The 16148-nt window shown below is 38.2% G+C and overlaps 1 protein-coding gene across 4 annotated transcripts in view; it reads right to left on the reverse strand.

Moving 5' to 3' along the window:
* Positions 1–16148, reverse strand: part of ACOX3 (acyl-CoA oxidase 3, pristanoyl) — a 31260-nt gene that overhangs the window by 14961 nt on the left and 151 nt on the right. The window contains exons 1-7 of one of the 4 annotated variants that reach the window (XM_064418784.1): positions 15890–16130; positions 13767–13933; positions 12088–12321; positions 11019–11090; positions 10192–10281; positions 9600–9743; positions 8657–8745 (exon numbers count right to left, since the gene is read on the reverse strand). In XM_064418784.1, coding sequence (XP_064274854.1) covers positions 8657–8745; positions 9600–9743; positions 10192–10281; positions 11019–11090; positions 12088–12321; positions 13767–13922 — 785 coding nt within the window. In that variant the 5' untranslated portion in view covers positions 13923–13933; positions 15890–16130. Of the gene's footprint in view, positions 1–8656; positions 8746–9599; positions 9744–10191; positions 10282–11018; positions 11091–12087; positions 12322–13766; positions 13934–15889; positions 16131–16148 lie in introns of those variants that run through there. The other 3 variants (XM_064418786.1, XM_064418783.1, XM_064418785.1) reach the window with 3 other exon arrangements.

A 16148-nucleotide genomic window follows, 5' to 3' on the forward strand; every position in this document is an offset into this window, starting at 1 on the left:
ATCACTCATTCTACTGCAATACAAATAAGGACATAGCTGAAATAGTGCCCTGAGAAGGAACTGAAGAGAAAATTTTCCTTTGTTTAAACTCAAATTAGGAATTCTATTCCCTGAAATGTGTCATCTTAGAAAAGGAAGATCAGGATAACCCTTTCTAAACTGCAGCACTCCAGCTGTAATAAAGAGGGAAGTTCTTAAGACAGGGAGAATGTCCTGAATATTCATATCCTTCAGGAAGAAAGTGATTGAATTGTTTCACTCAAATGGGCAGCACAATTTGGCACAATAGCAGCAGTATCAACCCCACTGACGAATGTCTCACTATCTAATAGCACTTGAAAAGCTGTATTTGTAATCAAAGAAAATTCCTTTTTCCTGCCAATACAGGCTGATCTATTTAATATGGCTCATGAGAGCCAGGTCTTTCACATTAATAAATTACATAAGGGCTGCATTGCTGCATGTGCTTTTAAATTATGAGTTGTTTCCAAGGAAACATATCTGAATACTGAATTTATTCAGCCTTAGAGATACACAGTATTTGCAGACTTAGACACAGAGAAAGGCGTGCTATCCTAACCAAGAACCAGCTGCCTCAACAACTCTAGTAAGTGCTTTGTTAAATGCCAATTTCAGTGAGACTACACTACTTTGTAATAGAAGCAAATTCAGATTTTCCAAAAATCTGATTTCTATCTACGTTAATATTTTTTTCATATCACTGAAAATACAAAAACTCTTTTTCTAGAAAGATCTTCTGGCTAAATTCACATTCTCTGCTCCCTATATCCCAAAAAGAAAGACAACTAAAACTGTACAAGAACCGATATTTTTAAGCAATAGCATGCACCTTAGAAAGAACTTGAGTTTTTAAATTATTATTACTCATTACTTTAATTATAGAAGTGTGTGTGTGGCAAGGTTTAGGTTTCTAGTTCACACTCTTTTTTCACAGTTGCTGTCCATCCATAGAATTCCAAGAAGGTGCTTCCTCCTATGATCTTACAGTGCAAGAACAAGCTACAGATATGTTCAAACAGTGAAGCAGACACTAATTACTGAAGAGCATTTTCCTGACAGGATGCCTGCCAGTCACAGCACACCAGCAGCTCATCAATGGCATTTTTACAAGCCATTAGAGCAAATGAGAATTTTAAGAAAAAAACAGAGTAATGAAATAAGGGATCCTTATAAACTTCCATGGAAGTTTATAAGGATCTCTCCCAAGTAGGAAGGGATGGAAGCAAGCAATGAAATGTTATTTTAAAAAGCTATTGAATGGGTGATAAAAGCTGGAATTATAAACCAGAGTAAAGGAAGAGTTGACCTAACAGAAAGATGACTCAATCTTTGGTGCACATATTAGGACCACATTTCAAAGGGCTCCAGTTCTCAGGCTTTCTCTCTGCAAACAGATATCTAGAACATGCTTAGGCTCGTATGTGATGCATGGTTAAGATTTCATGGCAGCATTCATAGAAGCATGAGGCTGGAAAACACCTCCCATACCAGAGTCCAACCATTACCAAAGCAGCACCATGTTCACCACTAAACTACCAAGTATGACATCCACACATCTGAACTCTTCCAGGGATGATGATTCCACTCCTTTTCCCTGGGCAGCCTGTCTCAATGTCTTAACACTCCTTCAGTGAAGAAATTTTCCCCAGTATCTAACCTAAACCTCGCCTGGTGCAACCTGAGGACACTTTCTTTTGTTCTGTCATTTGTTACCTGGGAGACAATGACAATGAATAAAATGGCAAACTATCCTCTGTTATGTGCTGTGCTTTACACTGTAGTGATTGGTTCAATTCACTAAGTTGTGCAGTTGTAGAAATTTTTTTATATTGACCTGTGCTTGAGACTCAAGTGTTTATGAAAAGCAAACTGAAAGCTACTACTTTATAAATCTATATACCAATTGCCTACTTTCAGGAATTCCAAGCCTACTCATAATGAACATGCGACAGATGTATGCTGAACAAAACAGCTCCCAAAATGACCAAAACAATTTTACCCACTTTCACTTGCTGTAATACAATCCCAAACCATTAAATCTAACAGAAGCCTTACGTTGGAAAGAGTGAAAAACCTTCAAGAAAGTTTTATTATAATCTGTCTGACAGAAATATAAGGAAGCTAATTCTGTACCACATAAAAGAGGACCTAAAATTATTATGATTAAAAACTACAAGCACACCCTTCTTTAATAACTTCTTTCACAACTATTGAACCAGGATAGTGAATTTCCTAACATTATATAATAGTCTATTTTCTTAAAATCAAAATGAATTCAAGTAACAGGTTTTTAAAGTTTAGATTTTTTCCCTTGCTATTATCCATTACAAATATATTATATAAAGATATGTGGATATGCATATCAGATGGCAAAGACTTTAAGAAGCAAAGCAGAGCAGCAGAACTAGCAATTAAAAATTCAACAGAAAATTTCCATGTGTAAAGGAATAAGATATTTTGCCTATAAGCACAAGTGTTGAAAATAAAAGCAGAACCTCACAGGACTGGTGGGTTAAGTGACCTTGTGAGATTGCTGCCAATTGCTGTTATGCTCCTTCTCCAAGAACTTTGCTATTGGGAATTGTTAGACATACTGGCCAATTGGAACTTGATATTGGAACATATTAAAAATAAATAGTAAGATTTAATGAAGTCAATGAGCACGTTTTTAATGGTTATTAGCCTAGAAAGCATGGACTTGGCTCACATCTGTCAACGCATTTAGGGGGAAAATCTCCTTAAAGAATTGAAGAAATACCTTACAATAATGGAACTGTATACACAGTCATGGGGATATCATGTACCATCAAGTTTGGAAAATGGCTACATTTCTCACAGTGATGACAAGACCAGAAGTTTAAAAGCTGCCCTACTTAGGGCCTCTTCAGCACATCAGATAGCATGACTGAGATTAAAACCTCTCAGTAAGACAGACAGACAGCTGTCACTTTAAATAGATATCACAGGCCTCTACAGAAATGTGCAATTTTGCATCATGTAGACACAATTTTTTACCACAGATTAAAAAAAACCTGTATCACACAGATTTCTACCAAGAGCAGCTGAGCAGAGTGAAGTGCCATTCCAATAGTAGCATTCTTGTTTGGGTTCTTTGGCCAGTAGTTTAGGGAACATTTCAAACTAAGTTAATCTCGCTGACTTTAAATCACGCAATAGTAATTCATCTGGTGTGCAGTAATGCTGATAAAAGAGGAGCAGCTGGAAAAGCTACAAGCTCCTTTTGCCAGTACTAAAGTAATAAACTGTTACCTATAGTACAAATAGCTCAAACATGCTTTGGTGAACTTCAGACTCACTAAAATGCCTTTTCTGCCAGCATTTGTTACTGACTACATTAGAGATGGTGCAATCATCTCTAATGCCAGACTTCCAGCCAGAAACAGAAAGCAGGTGAATGATATTGGAAGGCTGAGAGTCAGTTGGTATCAGGGCTGTTTATGGGACACAGTAAACCTTGGGAAGAATAACATTCCAGAGGTTTGATGAAAACTTGCAGAAGGAAAGTAAACTGCCAAATATGCTAGACTGATGCTCACAGAAATGTTAGATCTGAAAAGACTAACAGTGAAACTGGGGAAAACTGCATGGCAGTATTTTAGCTTTATTTTCTTCAATCAAGACTCTAGTCTAAGAATGCAGCTCTGTACAGTAATGCTCAATAACAATGATAAAACAACACAGTTTGTAGGCCTCCTAATCCTAACCTAATGGACTTCACAGGCACACAAAGACCCACTCACACTAAAGCTCTTACAGTCCAAGTGCCAGTGTTATGAGGAGCTCTGGATGTGCAGACTCCTGCAGCTGTCAAGAGATGACAGAGCTCTGCTAAGGAACAAAAATGGCTGCTTGAAGTTCACTGCAGAGGGGAGGCTGTATTTCTGTGCATCAAAAAACAAATGTGTGACCAGATTTAAATCCACCTTTCCCCATTTTCACCCACGTCAAGTGCCTTTCAGTGTGAAGTAGCTATGGCTGTAGAATTTTGAGGCATGTGAACATGACAAAAATGAGGGGATAAGACAGCACTCTGCAGTGATGTGACCACAGCCCAGGAACACATGCAGCACTGCAGGTACCCACAGTGTCCAACCCTGACTGCAGAAACTACATGAAGGGGGCAAAGCAGGCAAATGTCAATGATTCTGTTGCAAAAAGCATGGCTTTTACTTAAACTGTAAACATGCAAGATGTGTTTGCAAAATACCTAGTTTTAACTGTGGTAGTGGCACTTGTCACAAGGACTAAAGTGTTCATGGTGTATTCAGATAACAAACACAGGCACAAGCATTTTAACATTCTTTTTTCATCTATAGCTACTTCATTGCTATTACTATTACAATTGTTTGAATCTTACGTCCGAGGCTGTAAGTCAATAAAAATATTAAACAAGACAAAGCTTGCTTATTTGGGAAGCAGGACTGATTTTTAGATTTGATTTCTTACATCTCTGTTCTTTTTCCTGTACCAAAACAGCCACTCCTAAGGCCTTGCAGTGAACCAGACCTGACAAATTATCTGACTTAAGACTACAAAAATTGGTAGGGTTTTTTCATTAGTTTTCAGGCATTTCCCCTACAGCTACATAAATGTTCATTAGAGCAGAAAGAAAAAGGCAGTGTGGGAGTAGAAGCAAATAACCAAAGAAGCTGATTATGGATATTATCTTCACTGAACTACTGTTTCAGATTGAAAAATGAGGTTCCAAAGACTATTTAGGCTTCAACTATGTATTACAGCTCCTATCTTCCTGGTGAAATAACTGCAACAGTTGCAAAACCTAAATGCCATTTCTAAAGGCTTAGAAGCCATGTGATATATCCCATCTTTGTCAATCTATAAGAGATTATAGTGAGGGCTTTCTGAGCCATCTATTTTCAGAAGAGATCCTTTTACACAATTTGTTGCTTTTTTGTCAAATAAATCCCCTTTACCCATTTCTTCTTGGGCATTCTGTTTTGTTTTCGGTATCCAGAACACTGAATCTGGCCTCACTGATTGCTAGAGAACATGCTGAACATCTTAGTGTGTTCTATGTGTGCAAAGATTGACCACATTTTAATTGTACATGAAAGGCTGTTAAAGAGCTAATAAACCCCATCAGTTCTCCCAAGCCCACAATTACCATTAGATCCAGTAAACAATTCTCCGTCCAGAAAGATCCTTTTCTTCCCTACAAAGGCTTAAGGTAAAATGAGTTTCATTTCTCTAGCTCTTCCCTTACAAAGGGTTTTATCTGCTCAACAAACTGTATACATGTAATCAGTGGACACAGCCAAACTCAGAACATGTTTTACAAAGACAGGCATGCTAAGCACTATTTCAGAAATACAATTATAGCTGATTTTCACTCTTTCCTTGCAGATTCAGTTGGACATCATTTCCATCTCTGGAGAGGGGAAAGCAGAAATTTGCTGCTAGTTAAAACTGGACATGAAATTGGTTCACCACCAATTCAGTGTCCATCATTTACTGATGTGCACTGAAGTAATGGGTAATCTGGGCAATGTTCCAGTAGCTAAGGTACATTCTTCCCCACTTCCCCCCACAAAATAAACCCAGCAAAAAAACCCCCACACCAAAGGAAACAGAAATGCACATCAACACATAGCCCAGCTCTTCATTTATATGTGTGTCAACCCCCAACTCCTTATGCCTATCACACATTTTAATGAAAAGCCCCTGAAATCCCAAATACTCAGGGATCTTCTCAGTAGTTTTTTTTTTTCCTCAGCTACTACCATTTCCTCAGTGAGCAGCATATTTCAAAGACTGCCAAAGCACTAGCAACAGGTGGACATTTTAATATTATAAAATAAAGACTGAAGCATTTGCATCCCCTGCTGGCAGTCTGATTTAACTTTGGTAACAAAACACAAACCCAGTCTAAACTCTCCGTAAGAAACAACAGAGTTCTATTTTTATCCCTTTATGCATTGATTACACAAATGATTGTAAATTTCCTAGAGAAAGAAAAATATTTTAAAATATTTTACAGTGATTTTGTCATTTTTTTTTCTTTGGTCAGCGTAGTTAAAGTTACAAAGACCTACAAACACCATGTGATTTTTGGACATTCAAATTATGAAACTATGAGAATTACTTGGAAAGATAATTTTAGAAATGGCTTTACACTGCAAAAATTCTCACATTATTTCTGACATTCTTTCTCTTACTAAAAAAATTATACTGTGCATCAGCAGGAAACCAGCTTTCAGCCAAAAAACCCAAGAGATTGTTTTTCAAAGCCAGAATGCACAACTACAATCAACTACTCTGTTTTCTTACATAGCATAAATCAATAGCAGTTTCTAAGGAAGCGCTGGAATTTCTTCCTCATGACCCTCCTTAGTGTTCAGGAACTTAACTCTGTATCCATACTGAAAATTATTAACATAAATTTTTTGAAGCACAGAAACAAAATCAAACATCTCTGTCAGAGATGTCACACTGATCTCCACTGTGACCACATATCCTGAGTGTAACTACATGGAAATAGACCTGATTTACTAAGTGTTCGTGCTAGCTGAACCAGACTTCACACACACATTCAAAAACACCTGGCAGTGCATGTCATGGAGACTAACACCAGTCCATGCTTTCTCTGGGACAAATGAGGATGTGAGATTGCTAAATGGCCAAGGAGAACACCTTGACAAGGCTGTATCTGGTGAACTACCTCCCTGTGGATCCTGGCATTTTGCAAATCATACAACCAAGAGTCCATCTTCTAGGGTGGCATGGCTTGTTGCCTCTGCAAACAAATGCAGAACTCCCTCTCCAGTCCCCATCCAGACCTTTGTGTACCTCTGAGAGCTGACATCGCCATGCCCTGACGCTTCTGACATGTCAGTGTGAGCAGGAAGGTTGCAGAACAAAACTTGAGGACAATGTTGGCCTGCCTCCAATCTTAACCTCCCCAAAGGAAAAAGTAGCTAAAGTAGTTCAGGAACACAGGGCCCTGGAGTTTTTAGCTAAATGAGGGGTATTTATGGGTAACCTTGGGCTCCTTCATACTTCTTTCTTAATCTGCAAGTGCTGTCCTAAGGTTTCTAATGCAGGGACTGTCTTAATGCATACTTAGGAGATCTATATCCATGACTGGAACAACATAAACAAAGTAAACAGGAATGCCCTATGACTGCTTTAAATGACATATGATGTCAACTAAGATATGGGACTTCATCTGACATTAAGATAGGAAGTCACTGGTATCTCAAAGGGTATTTTATGGATCATAATTTCAAATTATTCAGTTATTACCTGTATTTTAATAAATACTCTTATTTTTTCCCATTACATAATGGAGAAATGGATTTTAAATTATGTACATTTTAAAGTCACATAACAAGCATACTCTTCATTCCTGTGTTGCACATAAATCTATATTGCAATATAAGAATGAACAGCAGAATTTAAATACTTCTATAGAAATATGAAGTTGAATAACATTTAGATTACTCAGGCCCATGCTGCTGTGCCATCTGGTGGCTACTAGTCTGCAATACAGAAGCAGGAAAAAATACCCACCAAACCTTAAACATCTCTCTTTTCCAAGTCTTTCTTAAGTTTTCCTCTGTAAATTAATTTTGGGTTCTTTCAGGTTTTTAACATTTATTTATTCTGTGTCTTCAGGAAACAGAGAATCAATGATAATGAGCTAAATAACCATAAAATGCCTAGAACCTTCTGGAAAGACAGTCAAAGCCATAATATTTGAAACCAGGATACTTCAAATGCCTATACTGCACTTACTGCAATGGCCTGTTTTGAAGGACAACACATAAATCTGTAATGAACTGAATCAACAGAAAGAAGTAAATTTGAGGCATAAGGAAGTGAAACCCTTCTTTATTTACCATTTAAAGTTGATGTCTTTATACAGAGCTACGTAATTATTCCAAGGGTTTAAATAATTTTTACATAATGACTATTTTAAAGCAGAAATCTACCCCAGTTTCCTCACTGAGGATCTCCTCTCCATCAGACACCTTGGGTTATTAAAGTAGACACAGAAAGGCCTTTGGAGTCCATGACTAAGAAATGGAGCTAGGTACTTTTATATTTCAACTGTAGACACATAATACAGAAGAAAATAACTAGCCTTCTCTTTCTTGGCTGCAGTCTAGAAATCCCATGGTTTAAACAAGATACATACTTTCTCTCTTTGGTCTCATTTATCTTAATCTTTACTGAAAATAAACCTTGTCTAGGGACCACCACCAGCCTTCCTGTGGGCTGGAAATCAACAGAGAAAATAATTAAAGTCTTACATGCAGATCTGTGCAGAGGCTGATAAAGTTCTTTACTCACAACTTACTAGATTTTTTTTCCATTATTATTGTTGAAGAGACTGTAACTGCAAGACTGCCTGGGGATATTCACAGAATACCAGGAGCACTTCACATTTTAAAGAATGAGAAAGGCTGAAAGGTTGTTTATTTGGACAGAAAGTATTGAAAATCAAAATCTGGGTTTTTTTTCAAAATATCAACAATTTTAAACCACTAGTGAACACTTCAGGAGTAATGACAGAACAGACAGAGCAGGATCTTTGCACCACTACATTGTGATATAACTTAGAATGTTTTCTCTGTCAATTGTATTGACTTACCCATTATCCAATCCATTCAGCCCAAGTTTCTTTCCTATGTCTCCTACCATCACACCTGGCATTGGTAGGAGAGTTTTTGTATCTCGAATCTGTACAAAAGTGAAACAAAACATTTCAGTAGCTGAGCAATGAAAGTTATTGGCTGAATTTTTCAAAGGTTCAAAATATTCCCAACTTGTACCCTGTTACTAATGATAAAGAGATCTCTGTGTTTTTTTCAAGCACATAATCCTGTATATAACTTGCACTTATGCATGCTCTCATTCAGAACATAGATACTATAATGAAAATTACTTTGGAAGATGACACTAATTACACCACTGTTTTAAATATCACTTAACACTGATGACTGCTCTCATCAGATTAGCACTGAAATCTCTTTCAGGTGTACACAGATGAAGCAGAAACCATTGGAATTTTTATGTAACAATATACCAGCCTTGAGATATTACAATTCTGTAATAAATTTTGTTCAGTCTCCAACTAGTCTAGTGTATTTTTCTATGTGCAAGTTTTGTATTGCACTGACATATTTTCTGATGCCTTTAATTTTATAAAATGATTTCTGTGGTCTTTCAGATTCATGCAGATCAGCCTGAAGCATTGGCAGACATAAATCATCTTAAGTCCTGTGCAAGACTTTCAGGACTGCATACAAAACAGATGAGTTCTAGCTATGTAAGTACAATGATTGTCTGGAGACTTTTCAGCTCTTTTGTATTGTCTGAAATTTTTGCAGCAAACTGAGAGTATAAAACCAGCTCTATAACCTTCATCAAATCAGTGAACATTTAAAAAAAAGTATCCTGGTTACAATTCCAATAAAACATGAAGGTATTAAATAAAGAATCTGGTCAGATATAAGTAACAGCATAACAAAGTCTTTAATTTAAACCCACTCTTCCCCAAGATAATAAAATTATTAGCAATATTTCTACCCTACCTGTACAATAAAGGGATGTAATCCTTGGCACTGTCCATCAGGAGTATAGAGCTGGGCATACAAAACTGCATGAGTGGCATGTTTCCCCATGTTACCAACCCAGAACTTTGCAGCTTCAAAGTCAGGTGTATTGATGACAAATTCCTGTAACCAGGAAATAAAAAGAATATTACACAAATACTAAAAAACAGGTCAGAGATTTTTTTTCACCACCCTGGGAATGTTCTGAAAACATTCATTAACTGCTAGGACTTATTCTATACTGCACTCCAGCACCTGAAATCTCTCTTATTGTCTTCAACTTCAGAGAGAACACATGTAATAAGGAAAAAAAATTAGAGTTCAAAAACCTCATTATCTCATTGTAAAGACTGAAACTCAGCTTTTTTAATTGCACATTTAAGCAGTTAAAAATGCAGATTAATGGACTAGGAAGCATTTCCTAGATCTTAGGTTAAACTGAGCTGTGAGTTCAAGTAAAGAACAGAGTTGTTGCAGCTGTGAGAGCTGAAGCCTGTGCAGAGACCAACTCCTCCTTACACAGTTTAGCATGGAAAGGAAGCCTGGCTGACAGGGTGCATCAAGGACTAACCTGAGTGCTGGGATCAAATGTGGCCGTAGTCCGTAAGCCTTTGGTGTTACTTCCATGGCTGAGTTCAGTCAGAGCAAAACATCCAAAAATCTAAATAAGGAGATACAGGGCACAGTTCAAGACCACTTTATTACATTAATTGAAACTGCAAGACTTTCAAATTATTTCAAATTCAGCTACTGGAGAGTAACTTGGCAAAAAACCAAATCAAAACAGGAAGTGATAAAGAGCAACAAAAGTAGCACAAGACTCAGTTAAAGCACAATCAAAATATTTATCTTGCAAAATCAGAGGGTCCAGCCAGACAGTGAATGCTGCTCACATGGCCTAGACTGCAGAAAATGTTTAGGACTGGCACTTTCTGTATCAGACAGGCTGCATTTATTCTGCAGAGTGCTTGGTCCCAAGTCCCCACTGAACTCCATGTGGTGTTTCTATGGCATTAAGACATTACTATTTTCCATTTTATAGCATTATAATGGAATTTTTATGGCAACATGTCAAGTTTAAGAGTATCCTAGCAGGATACTCTAAAATTACTCTGGACAGAGCCTGAACTGGTGTAATGTTCATCTATACTTAGGGAAAAGTTCCCAAATTTTGTCTGCATGTTAACTTGGACAGTCTAAAACATATCCAAGAAGTGGTTTATGAGCTAGTAGTGAGGACAGTCAGAACTCAATGCTTGAATCTGCTCCATGGCCTTTTCTTTTGCTATTTAGAGGTACCTAGGTATGTAAAGAGATCAGAAATAGCACTAAAACTGAAATAGTACAAACACAGTTCTAATAGTATCCATTTCTCACAAATTATTAGAAAAAAATTACCTCCATGTTATAAATTTGTTTCAAAATGTGTGCAAATCTCTTAGAAGCACTCATAATTGAACCTGCAAACGTCTGTAAAAACAGAATAAAGAATTAAATCAGTTCCCTGTGACGAAAAGCACAAATTGCACATGACTTTTAATAGTGATGTCCAGTGAAGAGACCAGGGAAAGTGGGCTGCACAGTAAACTATAATTAGACTATAGCTGGGGGAGGTAAGTCAGGATTCAATCTTTTCAAGGCCCCTTTACAGATGACTGGACTTGTCCCAGCTCTGACCTCTTCAAGCCTTCATTGCAATTGGTTAGAAATACTTTCCACTTGTCCTTAGTGATAGTCCCTTGAGCAAAGGAAACCTTAAAGACTATTTTACTTCACTTTACTGCAAACAGATTGGGAGCTGAAAGTAGCTGCTTCAGGATCAAACAAGAATGCTGATTTGAAAGCTACCTTCAGTTTTCCTACATGGATATTCACAAAACAAAACTCTAATTCCTTGATGGTCCCCAGCTGTGTGAATAGTAATAATTAATTTATTTATTCAACTGCTAATATTTGACCAGCTATGTTGAGCATTTTTGTGAGAGACCCATCTGGGAAACAACTGATTAACAGAATTCAGCCACTGATGCCAGTGAGAAATTTTAAACTGCTTTCCATTCCTTCTGAATTCTGCCCTCCATTAAGACTGGGGCTCAAGCAGATAAGTTTCTGATACCTGAAAATTTTTAGCAAACACACAGCCACCAACAACCAAGTTCTTGGGCTGCCCTAGAGAGGAAGTAGAGGAATAAACAAAAGAAGGCATAATTTTTTTTTCTGTATCTCTGTATGTACTGTTTCACCTTTACTTTCCAGGGGGGATTCTAGGGGAGACAGGGATTTAAAAACAAAGATTACCCACAGCTCTCTGACTGTTCTAAACAGCTAAAACTTAATACCATTCTTGAAAAGAAAGGACAAGGAAAACATCAAGTTTAAATAAAATAGGCATAAAGCAACAGAATTATGGTATTAGAAGTTACTTAAATTCAAACATAGATCACTATAGCCATTGAACTGTACTTACACTAGAATGTAAGAAAAACTTGAGACACAGAGACCAATCATACATTCCTACACAGAGCACCATATTAAAAAGCCTTAATGGGTTCTCGAACATCTCTTGCCGAGTGAGGAAGTCATACTCAAAGAGCCTCTTGCAGCGCTGGAAGGTCAGCTCCTGGTATTTCTCACGGCACAAATCTTCTCCAGGATGATGTGCAAAGAGAGGATCATTTTCCAGAGCAGAGAAGATTCTGTTCTTGGAGGGGAAAAAACTGTCATGAGAATATTGACCTAAAATCATTATCAAAACCTGTTAACTTCCTTCTAGAGTAACACTGGGTCTCAAACTACAATTGTTTGCTGGAAGGCATAAACTTAAAAAGCAAGAATTCCAGAGAATTTGAAACATATTTAAATTATCTGTCATATATACAGCTCATGCAGCTGAATTTTATGACATCTCCTTCACCATGAAGTAACTCACTATGAATCTACAAGAACAGTATGGTAAAACTTAATTGCTTTGTGTAGCAGCTTCACTATCTCAATATATGAAGGTGCTGGCAGAACCTAAGGGGCAAAAGTCCCTCAGCATGAGGATAAAGGTAAAACTCCAGGGTTACACTCAGTTAGAAACATGCCGTGATGATAAAACCATTAAGCTACCACAACTGCTCTGGTCCCAGATGAAAATTAAAAAAGGCTCCATTTAATGAAACCACCATATGCAGCCCTGCAATGTGGGGATGTGCATCTTTTAATATTGTAATTTGGATCCTTTTTTTCTTAGGTACTATATTATGGCTTTTTTTTTTATCCCAGACCTGTATCATCAAGATATCCACATCTTCTTGATTGTGTTTCACATAAGAAGGAATAAACCCAGACTTCCTGTGCTTTCCTTTGAAAGGCAGTCATTCCCTTTCTCTGTGTAAACAACTCTAAATGCCCACACAGCTTTGAAAACCCTTCAGACACAGAACACTTGAGGGTTTTTCCCTGCTCTAACACACACCAGTCAGATGCAGAATCAGGCCTTCTTGATTTCTCTGATCTATCTGCTAGGATTCTTATAATTATGGTGAAGATTCAAGATTACTTAAACCTATGTAAATCTACACCACTTTCAGAAATGTAGTTCTTTCTCCTCCTATATCTCCAAGTCATTTCCATCTCTTGTGCTGCAGTTAATCTCTTTTCTTGGTAGGGTTAGATTTCAGCAAGGTTCACATGCTAATCTCCAATTGCAATGCCACATAAGCATTAATGCAAGCACAGAACATTGTAGGAAATTAGGCCAAAGTAAGACAGAAATACTGTTTGACAGTGGCTTGAAGCCCTGTATACACTTATAGCTCTGTATAAGTGCCTTGCAAAACCATGTGGTCTATGATTTAATGCAAACAGCAAAGAAATATGGTAGAATATAGCTATTTCTCAGTTTGAAATGAACACTCAAGTTCTGAAATGTAGCACCTGCTGGTCTCCCCTGTACTGATGTTCAGTAATTAAATGAGTCTTACTCTACAGCAGAGTAGATTGCTTAAAAATTCAGCTGTTCTAAAATTGGCTGTGCAAATCAAATTTCTTCATGCTCCTTATTTACAGATCATTATTAACTATACTCCCTTTAAAAAACCATACTTAGTTCTAATGATTTCTCCACAATTACAACATGCTTATAATTCTTGCAAAGTTTACCTTCAGCTGGATGGTATCCTCACCATCTATGAAGAGTGCCATCTCCTTCCAGTTGAAGGAAGCTTTCTTTCGATACCTGGAAAGCGGGCCTTTAGGGAAATCTGCTAGCAAACCATCCCGTGAACTTTGGCTGCCAGTCATTTCTTTCGGATTCATTGTTAGCTAAACTGCAGCAAACAAGAAAAGATAAAACACAAAATGAAGCACCACAGATGCCTGTTTTGTAATTACAAAAAGAAGTTAAAAGAGTTGTTTAATTTAATCCATGGACTAGTTTAGTATGAGTATAGCACTGCAGAGGCAACTAAAATCTTGTCCTTCCCTTTTTCTAATTCAACTGGCTTGATATAAAGAAAAAAATGCCTTTGAGCCAATGTAAATGAATTACATAATCTTTGTTATTAAAATATGAGCTAAATATGAAACAGGGACACCACTGGTTATCACCTTATTGAGTGTTAAGAAAGGGGGCGATAAAAGACCCAGGTGAGAAAATACCATGTCTTAAACAACAAATGGAATAAGGCCCCACAAAGTCTGCTGGTAACTTTGTGTGCATCTATGGGTCAGGTGACAGCACTACAAAACTGCACAGGCCCCACAGGATTTCCCTGCCAGGAGGTACAACTGCACTGGTTTGGGAGAGAGAGAAGAATCTTGCCTTTCATTAGAACCTGGCCCAAAGAAATAGAGGCTGATGCTCTGCCGCTTGCAGAAGCTGGGGTTGGAGAGCTCTCTGCTGCTCAGGGCACACCCAGCGGTCCCTGCCACCACACAGGGCAGAGATCTCTGCTCTGCCTGGAGGGTGCAAAACCATCGGACAGGGCAGCAGAAGCTGGCCACGATTTAACGGGACTGGCTGAAAGAAGCAACTCAAAGGTATAGGTAGGACACCCTGGCCCAGGGCTCACTACAGACTTTGAACATAATGAAGTACAGAAACTACTTCAGCAGTCAGCTTTTTCCACCCCTTTTCCCCTGTCATCATCTTGATATATCTTCTTAATACCTTTCTTTTCTTTCAACCTTATCCTTTTATGGAGGTCATGCTCTAGTTCTGAACTGTACAAACTGTACAAACACAGTAGAAGGGAACAACAGGATAGTATTTCTGCATGTGACTTTCAAATCAGTTCTAGGAAGATGCAACTCCAGTACTGAACAACAGGTTTGGAAAGAGAGAAAATTTAAAAAAAAGACACTGAGAAGCTGTTTCAACATCTAGCCAAATAAACAGATACTACACTTGCAATTGGAAAACAGGTAAATCAGGCAGCAGTTAGGTAAATAAGGCAGCTTTTCACTCATAAAAGAGAAAAAAAAATTACACTGTAATGTTGCAGCTATTGCATCTAACTTGATTGACATTGCAAATCAGTGATATTACTCAAACGAGAAAACCTCATAAAGCGTTCTGTGCTTATCATAGATCACAAATTCTCTGACTTCACACAATGTTTCAATATAATTTGGCTCCAAGTCAACAGTTTCAAAACTAATTAAGAAATCAAAATAGGTGGTTGCAACAGGAAAGTAACAACGACCTGTCCTAAACATCAACGCTAATTTCAGCCTTCCTGTGAAATTTTGAAACGTGTGCGAAGGTGGAAGCAAAAACCACATGAATTTCAATGTGCAAAGAACTGATGCAGTTTCATTGTGACATGTTGAGTTGGAAACCTTTTTCCGTGCAAAGTGCTCCTGCTAGTAATTAAAATCCATAGCCGGGCACCAAAAACGGGTCAGAAATCACGAGGGCAAAGGACAGCTTGCAGGGTATTATCCACAACCATCTCACGTAATAATGACACAGCTCAGACACTTAGCTGTCAAGAATAATGATACTGTACCCTTATGGCTAGGAGATGACATAACCAGCGTTATATTTTATATTATATTCTATTTATATATTTTATGAATATATATGTATTTAATTAATTTATTTTATTTTCTATGTATATTCTATTTCCGAGCAATCTGCTGCTGGCAGTGGCCCAGAGCAGGACAGCCCCGGACGGGGCAAAGGCAGGGCTCGAACCGCTGCTGTGCGGGTTCGCTTCCTTCTGCTCAGACAGGGCAAACCCAGACCACATAACTGCTGTTATTTGCTAAAAAAGGTGTACCGAGAAGTCTCCCTGATGGGTCGGGCTGACTGTCCTGTGTCAGCCGTCCCGGTCTGGAGTTTGCTCTCCGGAGGCGTTTTCACGCAGCCGTTCCGTGCCCGCTGTCACAGCGGCACAGACCTTCCCCAAATAGAGCAGCACATGCCGTGACGACCCTCCAGCCGAACGCTCTGCTAGGAGCTGCCGGCTTGTCAGCCCTAGGACGGCACCGCAGCAGCCTCTGGCGGCGCTTGCAGCTCAGACCCGCAGGCAGGGGCGA

This window comes from Passer domesticus, chromosome 4 (genome assembly GCF_036417665.1).
Source record: "Passer domesticus isolate bPasDom1 chromosome 4, bPasDom1.hap1, whole genome shotgun sequence".
Classification (NCBI taxonomy): Eukaryota; Metazoa; Chordata; class Aves; order Passeriformes; family Passeridae; genus Passer; species Passer domesticus.